The 15,226-nt window shown below is 42.9% G+C and overlaps 1 protein-coding gene across 3 annotated transcripts in view; it reads right to left on the bottom strand.

The window, feature by feature from the left end:
- Window positions 1-1,595: 1,595 nt before the first annotated feature.
- The window catches only part of LOC138602070 (E3 ubiquitin-protein ligase UHRF2-like), a 33,236-nt gene continuing 19,605 nt past the window's right edge, over window positions 1,596-15,226 (bottom strand). The window contains exons 4-16 of one of the 3 annotated variants that reach the window (XM_069673451.1): window positions 13,742-13,960; window positions 13,452-13,561; window positions 13,142-13,328; window positions 12,490-12,613; window positions 9,378-9,485; window positions 8,656-8,760; window positions 8,408-8,514; window positions 7,901-8,063; window positions 7,452-7,589; window positions 6,468-6,765; window positions 6,172-6,323; window positions 5,449-5,547; window positions 1,596-5,366 (exon numbers count right to left, since the gene is read on the bottom strand). In XM_069673451.1, the coding sequence (XP_069529552.1) occupies window positions 5,220-5,366; window positions 5,449-5,547; window positions 6,172-6,323; window positions 6,468-6,765; window positions 7,452-7,589; window positions 7,901-8,063; window positions 8,408-8,514; window positions 8,656-8,760; window positions 9,378-9,485; window positions 12,490-12,613; window positions 13,142-13,328; window positions 13,452-13,561; window positions 13,742-13,960 (1,957 nt within the window). In that variant the 3' untranslated portion in view covers window positions 1,596-5,219. The remainder of the gene's footprint in view (window positions 5,367-5,448; window positions 5,548-6,171; window positions 6,324-6,467; window positions 6,766-7,451; window positions 7,590-7,900; window positions 8,064-8,407; window positions 8,515-8,655; window positions 8,761-9,377; window positions 9,486-12,489; window positions 12,614-13,141; window positions 13,329-13,451; window positions 13,562-13,741; window positions 13,961-15,226) is intronic. The other 2 variants (XM_069673452.1, XM_069673453.1) reach the window with 2 other exon arrangements.

Genomic DNA, 15,226 nt, shown 5'->3' with positions numbered 1-15,226 from the left:
TGTAATCCCTACTACTTTCTTATAATAGAGATTAAGTGTGAATTTGACAGAGCTTTTATTGAGTTTCTTTTGCATGTGGGGAAAGTTATACTGCATGTATAACAAAGTCAAATACACCAGGGGTGATAAAATTATGTTGCACGGTGGTTTGCATGTTCTCCTTGTGCGTGCGTGGGCTTCCTCCCACAGTCCACAGACATGCTCGGTAGATTTATTGGTGACTCTAAAATTGCCCGTAGGTGTGAATGTGAACAAGAAAGGTTGTCTGTCTCTGTGTGTCAGCCCTGTGATTGACTGGCGGTATAGATCAGCAGTATAGATAATAGATATTTAGTTTATATGAAAGGGCTGACATAATGGCCTTTTGGCTTATTATATAGAACAGCTGAAGAGAGACAGGAAACATGGGGAGTAGAGAGTGGGGGATGACAGGCAACAAATGATCGTCAGACCGAGAGTCGAACCTGCGTCCAATGCGTCGAGGACTGTAGCCTCTATACATGGGGCGCCTGCTCTACCAACTGAGCCGCCGGCGTCAGCCCTACATATGGCTCTGTATGTGACTGACTGACTGAGTAACTGAGTGACGGTACTTTCAGAGCCGTAGAGAGAGAGTTGCAACATCGCAATGGCGGATCATGGAGCATATTGGAACTCCACTGACACAACTTTCTGTCTACATGGCTCTGGATACTTTGTTCGGGGAGTAGGCGGGGCTGCGACTTTGTCTATATGGCTCTGGATACTTTGTTCGGGGAGTAGGCCGGGCTGCGACTCTGTCTATACGGCTCTGGATACTTTGTTCAGGGAGTAGGCAGGGCTGCGACTCTGTCTATACGGCTCTGGATACTTTGTTCGGGGAGTAGGCGGTGTGCGCTGTCCTCACCTACGTCTGCAGCGCGCACCTCCTTTCAAACACGTTGTCATCTGCCTCATAAGGACAGTCCTTATAACACATTGCCCACAAAAGCGCACATTGTGCTGACGTCAGCCACATACTAGAAAAAAAAGTGGTCACTTCATCATTTCGTTCTACAGCATAAGATACTTGTATGAAAGTCTGAATTAGCTTATAAATCTAGTTATTGCCAAAACAGTTTCTATTAGAAGTCACAGTGACCTCGACCTTTGACTAGCTCAGTTCATCTTCAGTCCAAGTAAAATTTGTCCCAAACTTTGAGATACTCCTTCCAGTGGTCACTGAGATATTGAGCTCACAGGATTGGGATTTACAGACTGACAGTTATGTTTACAAAGTATCCACAACAGGCAGTCTGGTGGAGAAATAATGGGGAAAGCCTTTCTAATTTCAGCTGAGTATAAAAAATAAATCAGTCATAATGTCTTCTATAAAAAAAAAAAAGGAGTGATTAGTTGGCCTAATGTCAAAGAGCTGTGATTAACATCGCTGTAAATTAATTTAAGAGTGGGAGTGGAAACAGTCTGCTTGACCACATTAGATATTAATTTCATGGCGCACACATTAGCGTCACTCACTTTAATCTACTCATTTACGTTTCACTCTGAAGTCATCAAGTCATTAGCTTCATGAAATCTGTCAAACACACGACAAAAAGAAAAGCAGAGATTATTTCTTGAATCCAAATATTTAATAGGTACATATCAAGTATTATTATGACATGTATAAAATTTCAGATCACAATATGAAGCAATGAAACTCCTCAGACTGGCTGCAAACGTTTGAGGTCGCCACATAAAAATGACTAATGATTAAAATAGAAGAGAAGCAACTAAACTGGTAGAAAAATGGCGTACAGACATAGATAGTAGTAAGCATACTAAGGAAATTAAATGCGACTTTTCAAACTTTTTTCTTCAATAGAGTGCAATTAAAGTAAAAAACAACACAGCACTGAAGCCAAGCGTCCACAAGACGTCTAAAAAGTGTTAGTACTGTAGGTTCACGGAGGGCGGGACACAGCAGAGAGAGAGAGAGAGAGAGAGAGAGAGAGAGAGAGAGAGAGAGAGAGAGAGAGAGAGAGAGAGGGTCACAGCAGAGGAAGAAACCAGAGCTATTAGCTTGCCAGTCAATGCAGGAAGGAAAATAATCTTTGAACAAGATTGAGCAACAGTGGGAGTAATGCACATCACAGTTAGCTTTAAAAGACCATAGTAGCATTTGTACTTGCATGTTGAGTGAAAATAAAACCTGAATGATTGAACGGAAACGAGGACATCACCACGAACAAACAAACAGCCGGCCAATGAGAGAGGGGAGGACGAGCGGGTAACACTGAATGTCAACAGAGCAGTAAGAAACTGATGTGTACTGCGGCGTGTTACCTCGGCTCTGAACGAAACAAGGAAACACCTTCGAGGCTGTTACAGGTGATCGCAATGATGCCAATGAGAGGGGAGGGGGCTACATTTTCTGGATAACCAACTCAAGATTTGGAACAATTTCAGACATGTTTAAGAACTCCAGGTGACCAGGTCAGTGGTTTGATCTAGGTCTTACCTGACCTGCCAACCCTGCACATTTTAGAGTACCACATCAGCGCTGGGAAAGATGACGATCGGTGTCCGCTGCTCGAGATAAGAAAAAAAACTCTGGCTGTATATGTGTTAGTTTCAACATAACAAATTAGGATAAAGCCACGCCCCTATCTGTCCAGTAGCGGCATGACTCTAACCATGTGGCAGCAGCTACAAACTATCCCGGGATTAATCTACAACGCGAGCCAAAAAAACTACGGAAGCCCTAAGCGGACATGCATCCATACATTTTGTTTACTTCCTTATTTCTGGTCGTTTTCTGTTGTTCTCGACGTATTGTTCCCATGATCTTGGGATAACAAAGCTGGTTTTCCCGTGTTAATGACTTAATTTCAGTTGTTTTCTGAAGATCTCGACTCATTTTTCTCATTATCTCGGGATACAGCTGGTTGTCCCATTATAACGGATTAATTTATCTCACTATCTCGAGATAACAAAGCTGGTTTTCTTGTGACAAAGGGATAATTTTCAGATGATCTACACAACAAAACAATGTGCAACAAAGGACATGCCATGCTGCCATCGCCCACACTCAGGTGAGTTAAGATGAGGTCATTTAAACCCGTTTCTATGTTTGTTTTGTGCTTTTACAACTCTGTGGATACGAGTTATGATCATCTGACATGACAGTGGTGCAAGAAAACAACCAGAAATAACTCATTATCACAGGAAAACGGAGTAAACAAAATGTATGGACGCATGTCCACTAAGGCGACATGGAGTCTTGCTTTTTAAGACTATGAATGCAACTTGTGCCATGTTAGGATGGGTACTGTTTACATTATTCAGTACTAGTGTCAATATGAAACATGAATGTCAGTGCTAACACCGAACAAAACCTTTACTTCCTCGTTTTGAGGAAAATTAATTTTCTTAAATGTTGTTAAATTTCAAACTTTATCGAAACACAAGAAATCAGCCAGGGAAAAAAACAGCTGAAAATTGAATTTTAAATCAATGTGTGATTAAAAAGAAAAAGTAAATAACAGAAGGTGACTGACCAGGCATTTGATGCCATCTGCCATTTTTGTAGTCCCTTTTACAGGACGCTCTAACACACCTCCTTTGTCTTGTCTTATGGATCTAGACTGGTGACATACAATATATGTCAATATCAGACTGGTCACATGCATTTGTATCTAGCTTATATAATGAATACTGTGGAGTACTTAGCCTCTAATGGTGTGAATCCACATAACCATTATGTCTTTGTCAGGGACTAGAAATCAGCCTCGATTGTGGCAGATTACTCACCACACTGCCGAAGCAGATCACGCTGCTCTCCAGTAAAGATTCCACTAAATCTAGCAGAAAGAACAATAGCGTGCTAGCATTTATATTGCTTGCTGAGCACCATAAATGCTAACCATCTTGTGTGAAGTCCTGCTGGATTGTGGTTGCTTGGTAACACCAGGGACAACTACAGCGTGCCCCTTTTATGAGAGCAGCTAAACCTCACAGGTTTCAACCATTTCATGGCGCTGCGTTCAAACCTTATTTAACACCAGTACGGTATTTCTCTGGTAGACTAATTAGAGGGAGAAACCAGAAAACACTCATCTAAGGTACAGTTTAGTCTTTGCCATCTGATTGAAGAAGTATGCGTTAGCATTTGTTCATTTTTAATGATGTTTTTGAGGTTTCAACAGTGCAAATTTAAAAGATTAAAAGTATGCGTTTCTTTATTTTTATGTTTAAGTGCTTTGCTAAAAATAGATTGTAGTTTAAGCTAGTTTATTTTAGCCCTGATCCTCAATACAAATTACTTTTTTAAGGAGATATCTGATGATAATTGCCCTTGATATTCTCTACAGCATCATTTGTTCGGTACTTTTTGAATGAAGTAAATCACTTTTAAATCTTGACTTGTGCAAAATGGACACAGCTGCCAATTCCTCTGCAAATCAACTGAATTTACTTATTAGCTCAAGGCATGACAATGGCATTAATCCAAGTGCGAGCAGCTAGCATGATGCTAGCATGTGCTCCTGATTATCCTACAGTATAAGTCTGCTGTGTGTCATTAATAAAGTGCTTCAAGGATATAACATAGTGTGCTTTTTCCATATATGATTCAGGTTAATCACTGACTTTCCTTATTTTAGTTAACAGACCACATGTATGGGCATCTCTAAGTCACATGACCTACTTGTCCATACTGATAGTTTACAAGGGATTCTGCTGGGCCTAAATTAGCTTAACTAACTTTATCCTTATTTTCTGGCTGATTCAAATACTGCATATATCTGAAGTAGCTCAGCGTACATGGGACACAAAATGCGTACAGGTTGGCAGGAGTCTAACGACGGATTTCAATGTCAAAACAGTGGAAGGGGGAAAAAAAGAGCTAAAATCTGGAGGTGTCCAGTCGGAGTGAATTGGGGCTCCTTTTGTGCGTTTGTAAGTGTGGAGAAGGAGGTTAAAAAACGTCCTTGGTAGAATTTCAGGCTGGTGATGTTAATGGAGACAGTCCAAGTTCAACAAGATGAGGTCAGTCCCTACTGAGGTTGTTTGTGTATGAATGATTGTATACATATAAATGGCTGTATATGCAATATACATTTTCCTGTGGGTAAGTACAGTATGTGTGCGCAATGCGTTTTAAAGTGGAGCTCTAGGTACTTGCCGGTATACGTGGGTGCACAGAATGGATGCTTGTGTGCGTGTCTGTACGTGTTCTACTTATAAACGTGATTTCGACCTCATCGGCCCTTGCTGTAGCCGGGAAAGAACTGGTCGAGCAGCACCTGGAGGGTCACATTTTGGGTCATGACGTAGTCTTTGCCCAAGTCGTGACGGCAGGCTGGGCAGGTGTACACCTGCGCTCGGAACGACCGCTGGAGACAACTCTGAGGAGAGAGGACGGCAGAGGACATTCACGTAAACAATACAAGGACAGGTTTGGTAGTTTGAAAGACGTTCACTCAGTACCTTGCAAACATTGTGCGAGCAGGCGGTGGTGATGGGTTGGAAGGCCAGCTCCTGGCAGCACACGCACATGAAGATCTGCTCCATCTTGCGCAGGAAGTTCTTTATATGTAGCAATAAAGGAAAAACAGAGAGAGAAAAACATATAACAGCTTTTTAAAAAATTATCAATACAGCCTTATCCTTTTGGAAATGTGTTGGTGATAAAACTTAGTCACAATTATGGCTTATATATATCTGCAGTGAAAACCTCTTGTGCTGTGTTCTCCTTTGAGAAAACCTCAGGAACCAAACTGGCACATGTAACTGTACCTAAAAATGTCATCCCAGACTGTTCAGTTAGACGCTGGTGGGGTCCTTACTCTTCAAAATTACTGCTAACAGCGAACTGTCTGCTGTGACATGTAGCTACACCACGTTTGTTTACTTTGTCTTCTGCTCCCTACAGGCAGTCTGGCAGCCTGCCAGCTGCTGTCAGTCAGACACAGACACCAACACGCCCCTCCAGTCGGCTAACGGCAAAAATAACATCTATGATATTTTACCCCTAAAACCTTTTTTTTTTTTTAAATACTAACCTAGCATTACATTTAAGTTTATTTTAGATTAGAAAAATGGATGACAGAGATGATTCAACAAGTTCTCCTGTAAGATGCTGTTGTTTCAGATGTTCTGTGATCACAGGGTTGGGAAGTTTTACAGTGACAGATTGTACAAGGATCATACCGGTCCCTCTTTAAGGTTTCCCATGGCTTCATCCCAGAGTTTCTTGTTGGCTGTGTCCTCCTGGATTAACTGCTTCTGCTGCTCTGACAGCTGGAACGTCTCCTCTATCTTCACCCGCTTGGAGGGAGGCTCTGCTGCTGGTGGCGGATCTGCTAAAGACACGTAAGCAAGACATGTTATCTGTTACAGTAGTGCATGTTTAAGGAATATAATACAGTTGTGTGACTATCATAGAACAAACACTGGATATTTTAAATCTATCTTAAAAGTAGCTTCATCGCTCACTCTGTCCTTACCTGTCCTCTTCTCACAACACCTTGTCTGACCTGCTCTGAGCGCCGTCTGTAAAAGCAACCCACCACTATCTCTGCTCGTCTTCTGCTCTCCATTACTCTGCGGCTCTTCCTCATCCACAGGGGCCATCCCCTGCTCGTCCTCTTCATCCTCATCGTCCTCCTCTTTCACTTTGATCTTGCGATGTCTCCGAGGCCTCCCTCTCCCGGGATAGTGCTTACTCCGGCCACCGCGGCCTGGTCTGGCGCAGGCCTCCTTCTTTGTTTTGTTAGCCATGGCGGCTAAGTAACCTGGCGGGTACTGCAGAGACACGGGGAGATACATGAGTAAACTGTATGTAGTATGTACAATATAAACAGAAGTTTATAGCATAGACTAGGGATGCACGATATTGGATTTTTTGCCCATATCCGATATGCCGATATTTTACAACTCATTTAGCCGATTACCGATACCGATACCGATATTTTTTTCCCGCACACCTAATTGCAGAGATCATCAACTCTCTTCTGTATTGGAATTAGCTTACAGTATAATGGTGATACTCTTATCACATTTGTTACAACGGTCGGGCTGACGGGTCTTGAGCTGGTTAATCAAGTTTGTAGTGTTGAAAGACTTTGCCTTGGCTCCTCCTCGCATCACTGAAGCTGAGCAGTCATTGCAAATAGCAGTTTTGCTATCTATTTCAGACACTTTGAAAAACTTCCACACCACGGACATTTGGGCTTCTAACTCTCTCATGCTGCAGGTAGACACACGTGACGTCATCACGCTGCGCCGCTCAGGTCTTCTTTGCGCCAGAGACATTGCGCCGAGGTCTGGCATTTAATCAAGTATGCAGCAGGCCATTATTTTATCGGTTAATTATATCGGCGGATATCCGCGTGTTGGCCGATATCAGATAGTTCATTTTTAAGCCAATGTCGGCCGATACCGATAACGTGCCGATAATATCGTGCATCCCTAGCATAGACACATCTTACCTGAACAGCAAGGCCTAGTTTGTTGATCCTCTCCAGGCCTTCGGGTGTCCACGGTGCTGGTTCCAAATCGTCCCGTCTCAGCAGGTACCGCCACACAAGGTAACCACACTTTCCAATCTCTGGCCAGTATTTAACCACCTAAAGTTGACCCAGAATAACATTAAATACGTCAAATTCACAGCTCTTCTTAGGTATTGTTGGGCAAGTCCTAGTCAGGTTCCTGCAGGTAGGAATCAAAAACCTTCCACAACAAGTTTCACAATAAGTTTATATTTAGTGATTACGTTTTGGGAGTTCGCTGCATATGATAAACAGTCCTGCAGTCTTTCCAAATTCCATGCTTCCCTCCATTTGCAAAAGGCTGCACTACAACCCTATAACTTTTAAACAGCTACACTTGAAGTAAGCACATCATATCTTGAGACTCTTACAGTAAATCGCGTCTGTACCTTGTAAATACCGTCGTAGCGGTTTCCCTCCTCAGGAGCGTATTTGCTGATGCGTCGACCTTTGGAGCTGCGCACAACTCTCACAGGCTTCCCCGCCCGCCAGTTCCTCGACTCCGCTCCGTCTTTGTCATTCAGAGGTGCATCGCAGTTTAAGGCCAGTGCCCTGCAGGAGTCGGGAGACAGTTACAGACCAGATCAGTTAGCTTTCGTGATTATCATATTTTTAGGAGTCATAATAACAGCTGCGTCAATTTGAATTCCCTCCCTGTGATATGATTGTTTTACTGCAACAACTTTCAGATAAAACTTCTAATCAGTACTTTTATAAGGATGCATGTTTGACAACCAAAGCTCAACTCAACTGACAGAAATTATACAAGACATTCAGGCTGAACAGAGACCACCTGATCCATCTGCTGTAACTTTAAATCTCCCGTACTATGGCGGCTAAGGGGACATTTATCCTACGCACAAATACGTATGGAATCAAACATGTACGTTTCATACCTGTTCATGTGTGTCAGGGTCTGGTCAAAAGAGTGCTCTCCGATCCGTTTGTTTCCTGAGAGGTCACGACCCCCGCTGCCTGTGTATGTGAACTCGTCCCCTCGGTCCTGCAGCAAAACATGGTAACCATTGCAAAGGGACAAGCATACTTAAGGATAATCTACCTACTGCATATATGACTAACCTAACCATCTATCACACTTTAACAATTGAGCAATGCACATAAGAGCAGAAAACAATGAACCCACCACTTCATCCTCAAAGCCCCCAGCCAGCACCAGCGAGTATGAGCCGTCGTTACTGCGCCCGTGGATGCCTCCGACATGCGGCCTGTGAACGCCTGCCTCACTCACCTGAACAGGTAAGCAGAGGAAAGCCACTAATTACACAGTAAATGATATAGATTATACAACAGTTAGTTCCGAACAGGTGATCTGATTGGACAAGAGCTATTCCATGAGCGCTGACATAGAGAACAACATCACTGGGACTTTTCACTCTGTGTATCACTCCGCCTCAGCCAGGTGTTCCGAACAGTGTTAATTAACATCACAGCAGATTGTGTATGTCTACATTAATCAAGCTGGTTCCTCTGAATCACACAGCAGACTCTTATTTCACTGGTTAATGATAAAATAAAACAAACAGATAAATGTACATGATAAAAACAGCTGATCTGTGGTAACCTGTAGACACAGAGTGCTGGAGAATGTTTGGGTTGCTTGGCAACAAAAGTCCAGTTTCAGTTTGGAACGTGCAAAAAGTAATTTGTTACTGCCTACGACCGAATCACAACCATGATGATATTCAGTACAACATCACTCTCTCTCATTGCTTAATTTAAATATATAACTATATAAATCATTGTTAAATAATATTGACAATAAGTAAAGTATAAGGTGAGTCAAGGAAGACTTAACAATCTGATATGATACGTGTAATACATTTAAGATGCACAACAACAGCTAACCTGAACTCTGAATTTCCAGGTGGTTCCAACAGGGACACCGGGTATGGGTCCATAGTGGTTTGAAGGAACAATTGTGCACTCCTTGGTCCGCCCTACACAGGCCATACCCTGCAGTCACATCAAAGAAGACAACACATAATGTAAGCTGTATGTACAAAAAAAACATTAAAAGGTCTATTCAAGTTCAAATACTTTAGATTACATATCTGCAGCTGGCGTCAAAACTTGCAACAGCTTATGATAATTATTTAAGGATAATAATAGCGTCCCATTTCAGAGCCGCACGTGATTTCCAAAGAGAGAAGACAAAGAAAAGCACTATATTTTAAGGATTATAAAATTGCGATAATTTGAAAGGCAAGTACAAATGCTGCGTGACTCACAGCACTCAAATCTGCCCAAACACACAAGCCTTGCTGTTTTCAATTAGTCCACAGAGTAAGGGATCATTCTGGTAAAGAAATGAGTTATTTTTCCGTTGGCAGTTCCAGGAAAGTGGCTAAGTCATGCTTAATGGCATTGTTCACATTACACGACGGAGCAGAGCGTCAGACAGGCCGGGATGGAGACGAGCCGCACAGTATCTCAAAGTGTTGCCATGGGAAGACTCAGAGGGAAGTATTTAACGGTTTGCTTAAAACAGATGCTTTAAAAAAAGAACCGTTTTTAATTCATTTCAGCTGTCTCATTTTCTGCTTCAACAGCTAGCATGAGATGATTTCAGCTTTTGCCAAGTGAATAAGCTAGATGTAATTTTGGTCTTGCACAAAAAGGAAAGTTATGATTATACAAGAAAAGCCGGATAATGAAGAACACAAATATTTGCAAAAAACTCAATACAACAATATTTAACAACCCCGATACAAAGGTAAGTACATATTAAGTATTGTTGACTTTATCAAAACAAACTTCTGTTCTAATCATACGACATGATGCGGTGCGCTCTGGCGATATTTGACAAAGCTCAGAGGAGTAACACACAAAATACCATTTATCTCTGATCGAGCACATTACAACACAAAACAAAATTACATACTGAACACATTATAGAAGCAGTAACAAACAAGTCAGTTTGCAGGAAGTAAAAGTAAAAAAAATGTGTGTAATGCATCGATAATGCACTGAACAAATCAATTAATTAATGAATGAGGGCCTGTGCCCACTAACGACGTGTTTCAGCGCTGGCAGCGCCCATGCCCTCAATTTCAGAGCGCTTCTCAGCGGCACTTACTGTTGCTAGGTTACGCAAGTTGCAACGCAGCACTTTCTCTTCCCTCGGTAGTGACCGTTAAGTTTGTTTTAAATCGCTCTGCTTAATTGATGCTTAATATTTGCTTTTATTTAGGGATGCACGATATTATCGGCACGTTATCGGTATCGGCCGATATTGGCTTAAAAATGAACTATCGGATATCGGCCAACACGCCGATATCCGCGGCTATAATTAACCGATAAAATAATGGGCTGCTGCATACTTGATTAAATGCCCGACCTCGGCGCAATGTCCCCGGCACGAAGAAGACCTGCGCTGCGCAGCGTGATGACGTCACATGTGTCTACCTGCAGCATGAGAGAGTTAGAAGCCAAAATGTCCGTGGTGTGGAAGTTTTTCAAAGTGTCCAAAGTAGATCGCAAAACTGCTATTTGCAATGACTGCTCAGCTTCGGTGATGCGAGGAGGAGCCAAGGCAAAGTCTTTCAACACTACAAACTTGATGAACCATCTAAAGACCCGTCACCCCGACCGTTGTAACAAATGTGATAAGAGTATCACCATTATTCTGTACGCTTATTTCAGTACAGAAGAGAGTTGATGATCTCTGCAATTAGGTGTGCGGGAAAAAAATATCGGTATCGGTAATCGGCTAAATGAGTTGTAAAATATCGGCAAATCGGATATCGGCAAAAAATCAAATATCGTGCATCCCTACTTTTATTCAAAGAAATTTTACCAGTAAAACATAAAACAATGTAAAGGTGTCCTGGCATTAGCAGCAGCTCTACACATGGAAATTGTAACCTGGAAAAAACGAAAAGATTAGCTTCTCCTCTGCCATTGTTGTTGACAAAGTTGACATCAGAATACCTGCCTCTTCTTGATTTTGCTTGGTCGGTGAGGGACAAGTGACACGGACGAGCGCAGTGGTGTTCTAAAAGTTGAATGGTTTCAACTGACGGTGCGGGCCCACTGAACGGGAACTCACGCGACCAAAAACCCATTAATGAATTGGAAGAGGCCAATTCGCTGCTCAAACCATGCTGGGATACCTAGCAACGCGCACCAGGCAAGCAGCGCCACTTTTAAACAGCTTTTCTCCCTCATTATGTCATTATCATGAAAACACTGATAAATGACTTCATAAATAAACCTTGTGGGGTTTTGGTTTGATTGAAAAGACTCCTCAATTCACACCAAAAAGTGACCGGCGAGGCTAAGCGGACACGAGGGTAGGCAGATTGGTTGCGTGCAGTGGGTCCGCACCGTGAGAGCGCTGTGAGCGCAGCGACAAAAAGACAGCTGACACTGAGGGTGTTTTTGCACTGAGGTCGCTGAGTGCTTAAATGCATTGGTTTTGTATAGAAAGTAGGTGCTGCCAGCACAAATAACGCCAATAGTGGACACAGGCCCTGACTCCTCCAATCGATGGCAACTATAGGTTAGAAACTGCTCTCTATCATTTATTCACTATGTTAAAAACGTCACTTTTCCGCTTAATGTTATTTTGAGAAGTATTTTTAATAAGTAACGTCTATATGTAAATATAGTGCTTGACCGGGAATTGTAACAAATTTAAACATCGGGGAAAAAGTTTGCTTCAGTGTGATACAGTCAAAAAAACATTTAGTGCTCTTGTCTTGTCTTGCATTAATACAGTGTTCATCTTTTAGGACAGATTCTGAGTGTATACATTTGGAGATAGCAAAATGCTGCAATAAAAATGGAGATGGCAGACTTTTTGAAAACGATTTGAAAAAGTTAATATTGCAGGTTTAGACTGCTTTCACATTCACCAACAAATTCCTTCTATGCAATTTGAAAAAGAACAGGCCCTTGCACAAGCTTCCAGGTCAAATTTTCTTTCTGGTGTGTGTTGGGTGCCCTCGGCTCTCACCTTTCCCCAGTCCCTTTGACTCTCAGTTGTTGCTGAAGGCATCTTTGCTTTCTTCTTGCTGGCTTTGAGCTTCTCTCCTGCCTTAACAACCTCACTGGTGTCGTTCTTACAGGTGGGACAGTACCTGGCAGGAGGAGAGGAAATTTTATTAGTGGTTGTAGGCAGGCGAGTTGCAACAAAGGTCTGCATAAAAAGAGTTGTTGTAAAATGAGGACAAACGGCTCTTTAAATTAGCCAGAAGGCAAAGACGCTGAATTTTTTACCTGGAAAAGACACCATGCACCTTAAAGGTTAAATAAAAACTACATTAAATTTAAAGTTTACCAGAGAGTTACTTGAAAGGGGGTTTAGGGAATGTGGTGAGTCAACTTCATTTTAAGCTTTGTGCTATTTTGGTTCACAGGAATGGAGGGTGGGGATCTGCCTAGGAACTAGCATAAAGAAGGATCATTCAAAGCTGCAGTGAAATATAAACTCAAACCTGCGACTGTTTTGTGTCACGATTTATTTCACATTGACTTTATCCTCAATCAGCACTTAATTACCGCTTAAATACACTTAAGCTAATAGCGAACACCATTCATCAACCTTGTTAAATTGCTTGTGAAGCGCAGGATGTTGTGGCTAATTGCTGAGCTACACTCTCCCTCACCAGTCCTCGTCATCCGGGATGGTGGACAGCGGCGGGTTGAGGCAGTAGATGTGGAACGCCATGTTGCACTCGTCGCACAGCAGCTGCATGTGAGCGTCTTGCTTCCCGCCGCACACGCAGCAGGAGCAGAAGCGACATTCGGCTTCGGGGTCGGCCTTGCAGTGCTTACATTCTGGCCCGCTCTTTCCTGGATCAAAATACAAGAGGGAAACATTGGTGCACAGATACTTAAGGGTGATGGTTGCGCCAAAATACAATACCTTAAAAAGAAATATATTTTGCAAGTATGTGTGAATGGGTGTGGGCCCACGTTTGAATTGTCCATCCTGAGCTGAGAGGGGACGAGCTCCTGGTTTCTCCACCTGGTAGATTTCATCCAGAAACTGAACCTTACAATCCCCGATTACGTCTCCAGGACCCCTGATGGGAGGGCGAGAGAAAAGACAAGAGAGAAGAAGAGAGAGACAGAGAGAGACAGAGAGAGACAGAGAGAGATTATAGCATAAGAGAAAGGAGGAAAATAAACAGAAGACAGCACAACAACAATCATCCCGGTACACCCAATGCTTCATCCTCCCAGCTAGGAAGGAAGATCCTCACCCCAGCAGGATCTTGACTCGGAGCTCCTTGTTGGTGCGGGACGTTTGGTTGACGATCTGAACCTCGGCATCGAACCAGAAACCCCTCTCGTCTGGCGTCTCCATGTTGTAGTTAACCATCACTTGCATGCCCACCTGGAGCTGGTCCCACCGCAGCAGGGTTCTGGCACGCGGCCGCACGTGAATCGGTCGCATCTCCACCACACCGTTCTCTGGGTAACTGGGGCAGAAAGAAGAAGGGGAGTGTGAGATCCAGCTAGCTTTTCTTTCAAGATGCAGTCCTTTTGAAGTATAATTAACAGACTATTTAACAGCTTAATGCATTAGATCACAGACTGCTCCATTGATAAGCAAGTTTGTCTGTGCAGGAAGAGGCGAATCCAGACAAGCACAAAGGGGAAAATGTGTCAGAGCCAAATAAAGAGAAAGCAGGCTTTATGCCAGAAAGTTTATTAACCAGCAGCTCCGACACACGAGTTTCTGACGAATAACTTAACATGAATGACTTTACTTTCTTCTAAAAAGGAACCCCCCCCCCCCAAAAGCCCCATCACATATTCTTCATTATTAGAGACTTCCCTCTACATACCATGAGACATTTGCACTAAACAGCTTTCCCACTGGGCTCTTAGAGTGAAGGATTATGGAGGATTTTTACTACTATGGCCTCTCTACACCTCCCCATTAATCAACACAGAAATAATGTAATACATCAACCTGACAAAAATGGTAATCTTACAAGTTCTGTTAAACATTATGCAGTCTTTTCCCAGCCATCATGCATGTATAGACAGTAGGGCTGCACGATATATAGTGTAACAATCACAATTGCACATGTGCAATAGTCACATCGCAGGACGTGCGATAGTGAAGCAAATTAAGTGAAACACGTCAAGTTGATTGTTGCCCGGTGCGAAACAAAAACTCGCCAGTTTCTCCTTTCCGTCACTTATCTACAGGAAGAGTCCATCAGTTATCACATTAGTGCAGCTCTTCACCAGAGCACAGAGTGAACTGACCGCCGTGCAGCAGAGTCTGTGTGTCACCTGCCTGTAAACTGTAAACAAGCACGCAACGCTGCTGCCGTCACAGATCCCAAGGGATGATCGAGGCAGACGCTCCGTTACACAATGTGGCTTATAAGTGAGTGTATTCCCGTTATCAGCCGCACCTCGTCCCGGTGCTGGTAAGTGCTGTGGCAACATAAACGGACAGTTCACTGAGTGCTTACTTTTAGCGACTACACCTGCAGCACCCGCACGGCGTGAGGTTGTGTGCCAACAGGAAGCAGGAGACGTGAGCTTTCAGATTTAAAAAGTTACTGTCATGAGCTGGTCACGCTGATTAAACAAACGTTTGTAACGGTAACGGCAACGGCAACTGCAGCCCACAGGTCTATTTGTATTTGTCTTATAAAGAAACGTGTCGCTCCACCTGTGCTATCTCTACATTTCAAAGTAGAATAAATACATTAATCCTTAATATA

This window comes from Semicossyphus pulcher, unplaced genomic scaffold, assembly GCF_022749685.1.
Source record: "Semicossyphus pulcher isolate SPU_LCO1_2020_fin unplaced genomic scaffold, fSemPul1.0.p SCAF_22, whole genome shotgun sequence".
Lineage (NCBI taxonomy): Eukaryota > Metazoa > Chordata > Actinopteri > Labriformes > Labridae > Semicossyphus > Semicossyphus pulcher.
Note: the sequence above shows the minus strand (reverse complement) of the source record. Positions and strands in the feature narration are given on the sequence as shown.